This window comes from Crocodylus porosus, unplaced genomic scaffold, assembly GCF_001723895.1.
Source record: "Crocodylus porosus isolate Cpor-Errol unplaced genomic scaffold, CroPor_comp1, whole genome shotgun sequence".
Lineage (NCBI taxonomy): Eukaryota > Metazoa > Chordata > Crocodylia > Crocodylidae > Crocodylus > Crocodylus porosus.
The window spans coordinates 13,796,107-13,803,031 of NW_017728907.1; the positions used below are offsets into that span (position 1 = coordinate 13,796,107).

The following is a 6,925-nucleotide window of genomic DNA, read 5'->3' on the forward strand; positions in this document are numbered from 1 at the left end:
CCCCAGTACTCTTTCCTGCCATGGCAGGGGGTCGGACTAGATGATCTACTAAGGTCCCTTCTGACCCTAGAAACTATGAAACTATGAATGCAAAAAATATGAAATTCTATTCCATGGTGCATAATGATTAGGACAAGGAGCTCTGTCCCAGCTTCCCTGATATACTGCTATGAATGTCCTCTTCCCCCACCACAGAACTGAAGTCTATGGTTTGAAAAGTTGAGGTAATGTAACTTAAATCAGTTTTCTAAAACCATTTCTTGTAGCCCAAAGTGAACGTCAGTTAGTTCCTGCCGACATTCCAAAAAGATGAAAGGGTCTCCAGCTTCATGAGGAAAAAAACATAGAGGAAGAAGGAAACAGGAGAAGATTTTGTTCTTACAAAAGCAGATTTTGAGAAGCACTCAAGAGAATTAAGGGGCACTGAAAAGTCAGCAAAGGAGATACGTTTCCCTAGCTGGAAGTATGGGCTGTACGCAAATACAGCCTTAAAGAAGTGAATGCAATTTAGCCAGAGGTAAATCTGGCCCATTTTTTATATTAGAGCTCCAACCGGTACCATGCTATGATCTTTAACTTATTCATACAAACACATTTTCTGAGAAATTTTCCTAACGAAAATCATATTGAGCCTTGGGTGGTTGCTGGTAAAATAGTCACACCTGTAAGAGGCACTGGGGAGAGCAAAACTTTCCCTTAATTAGGCAAGTTAGTTTGAGGAGGGCGGGAGAAACCAAGTATTTAGTATATAGGAATGGAATGTTTTAATTATGGACGTGTCAGTCTTTACGCCAGACACACAGTACTGCTAAAAAAGTAAATACAAGAGAGGCTGTACCAGGGAAGGTTTCTAGTGGCAGGAAAGGTTCTGAGAGGTATCCAGTGCAAACCATAACAGCATCAAAGACAGACGTCTCCTGCTTCCCGTTAGACTCTGTGATGATATTCCATTGGCCAGTGGTAGAGAAATCCAAGTGTTTCTTTATGCTGATGACTGCGGTCTGAAAGATCAAATCACAAGAAAATATATTTATTTATTTCTTGTCAGTCAACAGGTAATCTGAGCATAACAGGTAGAAGTAAACTATCCAGTCAAAGACAAGGTGGAAGACCATGTTCCAGATGCACGGGAGGACAGCCCTGACCTGGGCCTGGAGAGAGATTTAGAATACAGTCTCTATGGGGCAGGAACCATCTTTCAGTTCTGGTTGTATAGTACCTAGCACCTTCAGGGCCAAAGTTACAAAGGTGGGCTTTTCAGAAGTACTTAGATGACTTGCTCCAAGTGTCTGAGTGGTTTTGGAAATCTCACTAGGGACGTATTTATCAGTGCCAAACACCTTGAAAGATCTGGCCAGTGGTCCATCACTGGTTTTTAGGCACTACCACCACAGCGGGAAACAGTAAGATGAGTTACTGGAAGATTATGGTTTCTTATGTTCTTTCTCTATCTGTAGCCCAGCAGTTCTGTACCTACAACCAAACCACCTGAGTCTTTTGGGGACAGAATGCTTTTGGGAGGCAGATGCCACGCCTGAGATTTCAGTTCTAAATTACAGAAGATCGATGTTTTCAGTCCATAAGCAAAAAGAGGTAGCTTAACGGGAAACTGTGGAACAAGACATCATCTGCTAAGTGGATTGTGTTAAGTATGGCTTAAAGAGGGACTATAGTTTCTTATCTCATTACCTGGATTATCTTTTGTGACCCTCTGTGTTCCTACGGGCTTACTGCAAGCTTGATTTTCTCTCCTAGCACTACCTCCCTCCCTCCTCTATCTCTTTCTCTCTTCCCTCCCTTGTCTTTTGTATTCTAATTTCTTTCTTCTTTTTATTCTCTGCTTTCTGCACATACTTTCATAGCATCTGATGAGGTTAACTTCAGTTTATGAAAGCCTGTGCTCTCTAGTTGTATCTTATTTAGTTAGTCTGTAAAGGTATATAACTATCTTACCTTCACTTCATAAAACACCATGCTACTTTTTATATAGTTGATCCCAGTTGGGTCATCAGCAGTTGATAAACCCAAGCTGTTTACTGCTGTCAGCACAAGCAGCGGTGTCTTCTCTAAAGAGTAACTCCTTTAGCTGGCAGCACTAATAGACTCTTAAGGCCTTGTAACACATTGCACTTTGAGTTGCTCAAATATTGATTGGTGTTAATGCTAGCTGGAGCTTGAAGCAGTCGCACCTTAAGGCTAAAACCTTCTCTGATTGTGTCCTACCTGCACAGCTGTAGCTTGCCACTAGATGAGCAGGGACCTGACTAGGAGCCATAGCTGTAAGTAGCCACTGCTTGCCCTGGTGAGCCAGGACAGGCTGCTATCCCTGCTCTAGGTCAGGGTGTATGAGAGAGGGTTGGGAGGGTGGGACAGAAACATGAAGTTGGGAGGCAGAGAGTTAATGGGATGGGGGTGGATAATGAAATGGGAGGTAGAGAGGAATTGGGGGTGGGGGAAGGGTGGTGAAATTAAGGAAGTCAGTCACTGAAGGATAAAATAAAAAGAATTTAAAAAGAAATAAAGAGGAAGTAAATTAAAGAAGGTTTCATGTTTTAATAAATTGGGATTGGGGTGTGCGGGGTGCTGGTTGTGCTTCCTGGGGTGGCTGGGAAGTGGGACTGGTAAGGAAAGGCACTTTTGAGGCAGCTATTACCCCTGCCTGGGAAGGAAGCACCAGCCCATGAAGACCCTATCCAGTCCCAACCTTATTCCCCCCCCTACTCCTGCCCTTAGACTCCATTCCTGGACTCATCCATGTCCAGTGACCTGGCTAGCTGATATATGCTCTGCAGACTTTTTGCATGGGGTGCAGCCCTGGGGGTGGGGAGGTCATACCCCCAGAGGCAGGAGAGTGAGTTCGCTTGGTGCCAGGACTGCCCCCTGGGTAGTAGAGTTCAGGGGAAAGTTTGTCCACAAAGAATAGGAGGGTGAGGGAGGGGACACTGTATTTTGGGATACTGGAGGACTGCAACTTGGGCGGCTCATCTGTGACGAGTGGCTACACATTAATGGAACATGAGCTGGGTAACATGGTTCAGAGATAAAACTACCCTGGAGTAGCATAATTTTAAGCCACTGGAAGTGGGCTTAAGTAGTTTCAGGTGTTACTGTGTGGACAATCCAGGGGTTAAGAGCTCCAAGAGCCACCTGAAATGAATGTTTAATGAGGCCCTCATTCTCCTCTGTGAAACAGATGCTATGTTCTGTAGTTCACTGTCAGGGGTCAGGGCAGCAAACTAGAAAAATTGCTGCTGCCTGACCCTAACTGACTTGGCCTGGTTGCTACTAGCCCAACTACTCCCAGATGGCCCTAGTTGCCTGCTGGGTGCAGCTTCCTGGTTTTGGGCAGCAGGTCCAGCACCCAGCAGGCTACTCAACAACAAACCAGTCTAGCCCCAGGCTTCTGACTCCCTGTTTCTAGTTTCCTTGGTCCTGCTTGTTTGTTTCTGGTTTCTTGTGACCAGGGTCCTATTACCTGGACTCACCCTGGCTCCTGCCTGCCTCTTCCAGGTTCAAGACTCCAGCCTGGCCCCTTGTGCTTCTTGATGGCCTTGCTGACTTTGTGACCCCTTGTATTTCCAGACTTCTTGTTTTCTGAAACCCAAATCCTGGCTCGTGGCTTATCTAGGTGATTGTCCAATCCCAGCCCCCTATACCTATAGCTGCCTGCTCAAGACCTCCTGGCTAGCAATGCCAGTCTGAATTCCGGTCCCCTGTTCCCAATTCTCCTTTCCCACCTCACTTCCCTTGGCTTCTGGTTTTACACAGGGTGACTGTGTATGTCCTGGTCCTTTATAGACCTGGGCCTCCTCATCTGCCTGCTCCTGATCCATTGATTCCTTGCTGTAGTCTGGATCATTTATTCCTTGACTTGCCTCTTCTTGATCCTCTGGGCTGTGGCCATTAGGATCAAAACCCAACTACCTATGTCCTGGTCATATCCCGGACACTCACCTTGAACTGGATGTGCTTTACAAGGTCAAAATGCTTTGCATACATCTTCAAATATTCAAAGATCTTGGCATTGGGCAGATAGTTTGGAAAATCCTCAGGATAAGGGAAATCTGAGAAGGCTGACATCTCTTTGCAGGCATTGCTGACCACAGATTTGTACAGACTTGGTTTTCCATCTTCAATGTGTTCCTGTCAACACAGGAAAGTGAAACCTATTCAAATGCATGCAGTGAGACAGACCATTTGGTTTCCATTCATCAAGGGACACAGGACGCTACTAGGGATTAGAGTTTGACCTTGAGAACTTCAGTCTCAAAAGGATTAAATAGATCTTTTTATCCAGAGTCATATAATAGAATAACAGAATAATAGAGAAATGGAAGTGACCTCAAGAGGTCATCTACTCTTTCCCCATGCCCTGAGGCAGGAACAAATGTACTTTAACCATTTCTGGCAGATTTTTGTCTAACCTGCCCCAAGTGATGAATACACCATAATATATCTGGGTATCAATCTATTTCAGTCCTAACTACCCTTATAGTTAGGATATAGATTTCATAGACATTAGGGCTGGAAGGGACCTCGGGAGATCATCGAGTCCAGCCCCCTGCCCAAAGGGCAGGAAGTCAGCTGGGGTCATAGGATCCCAGCAAGATAAACATCCAATTTACTCTTGAAGGTGTTCAATGTAGGTGCTTGAACCACCTCCACTGGCAGACTGTTCCAGACCTTGGGGGCTCGGACAGTAAAGAAATTCTTCTTTATGTCCAGCCTGAAATGGTCACAGCAGAGTTTGTGACCATTCGACTTCGTCATCCCTTGGGGCGCTCTGGTGAACAAACGTTCCCCCAGATCCTGGTGGTCACCCCTCATAAACTTATAGGTGGCCATCAGATCACCCCTGAGCCTACGCTTTTCCAGGCTAAAGAGTCCCATGGCTCTCAGCCTGTCATCGTAAGATCTGTTTTCCTGACCTCTGATCATGCGCGTGGCTCTCCTCTGGACTCTCTCAAGCTTCTCCACATCCTTTTTGAATTGTGGAGCCCAAAACTATGCTACTGTCTAACCTCATTTTACTTTGTTCCAATTTAAGCCCATAACTTTTTGTTTTACTCCCAAGCAATGTGAAGAATGGTGTGTAACCTTCTTTGCTTTAGTCTTTCACATTTTTAAAGACTAATTGCCATATCTCCTCTTAGTCTTTTGTTTTCTACACTAATCATATTTTTTTTCTAGACTGCTGATCATTTTAGTTGTTTTCCTTTAGACTATTACCAATTAGTTCATAATTTTCTTGAAAAACTGGTGCCCTGAGCTGGACACTGTACTCGGTCTGGACAGTGTAGAAAAGAGAGATTACTTCACATGCTAGATACTTGTATTTGTACATGCCAGTATGATGTTGCTGGATTTTTTTTTTTTTTTTGGTATAGCACTATGGCTAATCTCTGTACAAGTGATACAAACGAGCAAGAGAGCAGGGAGCTTAGTCTACCCAATTATGCACCTGCACAGAAGGCAGATTCCTTAAGAATTCAAGTATTTTGTCTGACATCCCAGGATGGATCAGCTGTCACAGAATCCCAGGTCAGACTTTTAGTGGCTTCTGCTCAGTTTGCTGGCAGACCGCCCCAGGAACAAGGGATCAGTGTTTCCAAGGTGTGGCTCTAGGATAGCCAGCTAGACCAGGCTCTCTGCCCTGGAGGGCTTGAACTTGAGGAAAATCCTAATGGGCATCAGCTTCACTGAGCTGCTGGGCATCAGGGAGCACATGTTAACTCCAGAAACACACATTAGTGTTTTCTATATGAGATTTTCTCAGCATTTCTTGTTTCTAAAAAATTAAGGAAAGTTTTAGTTTTAATCAGATTCAAGGGACTCATTAGTTCCTGTGTTTTTATTACACATATATTTCTTATCACTATGTTCATGTAGCCGAACACTGCTCCTTGCTTTTGGTCATGCTGGCTGCTGTTTCTTAGTACTCAGCTCTGATCACGTGTTACAAATTCCAATAATTTCCCAGGAAGATTGTCTAAGACTGAGGGCCATCTAGAGCAGCATTTCTCAACTTGTGGGTCTCAAGAGTATATGAACGGGTCATGAACAAACTTTAAAAATGGATTCTTGTTTAAAAGAGAAAAACGTGGGAAAACTTGGCTTTTCTCTCATAGGCTGGCAGAATTTTGCCGCTTGAAACTGCTTGGGACCCCCCCCATGCTTCCCACTGCTTCCTCCCCCCTACCTTGCCCCATGCACTGGGGGGCTGGGGGCAGAGAGGCAGTGAGTCAGGAGTGAGGGGCACTGGGTCGGGACTGGCCATTGATGTTTACAGATGGGTGCTGGTACCAAAAAGTTTGAGAACCACTGATCTAGAGGAACAAGCAAGAGATCAAAGGATCAGGTTTCCTAAATTCTTATCTTTGGCCTGACACTAATTTATCTGGAAATTTTAACTTCTCTTTACCTCAGTTTCACAACCTGTTAAATAAGATTAATAATTGTTTAACAAAAGGAGGCTTTTGAACATAAACTGGTTGTCAGTAGGGCAGGCTGAAGTTACAAGTGTCATTACAGAACAGGGGATGGATTAAGACCTAATATGTAGGTCTGTGCGAAGCAGCTAGTATTTGCTCTGGATTTGGCCGATTCAGGGGACAGTGATGGGATTTGGTGATTTGAATCACTGTCCTGAACCAGTTCAGCCGAATCACCCAGGCCCATCGCCTGCCCACTCTCCCAGCGCTGCAATGGCTGCCCCACCTGCCCCAGCTCCCAGCACTTGGAAAAAAAAAGCCCTGACTCACTGGGTGCTGCCAGGTGGGGGGGCAATCTCCACTGCCCCCACTGCACCATGCTGCATGAGGGGCTCTGCACGATCCTCCCCAACCTCCCCCACACTGTCCTAACCCCCCCCAGCTGCCCTGCCCGCCCCAGCTCTGGCCCTTTAAGAAAAAACAAAACAAAACAA

General features: G+C 45.2%; 1 protein-coding gene across 1 annotated transcript in view; it reads right to left on the reverse strand.

Moving 5' to 3' along the window:
- LOC109307114 (dimethylaniline monooxygenase [N-oxide-forming] 1-like) overlaps positions 1 to 6,925 on the reverse strand; it is a 34,830-nt gene that overhangs the window by 21,658 nt on the left and 6,247 nt on the right. Inside the window, exons 3-4 of the mRNA XM_019530810.1 lie at positions 3,955 to 4,143; positions 839 to 1,001 (exon numbers count right to left, since the gene is read on the reverse strand). Of these exons, the coding sequence (XP_019386355.1) occupies positions 839 to 1,001; positions 3,955 to 4,143 (352 nt within the window). The remainder of the gene's footprint in view (positions 1 to 838; positions 1,002 to 3,954; positions 4,144 to 6,925) is intronic.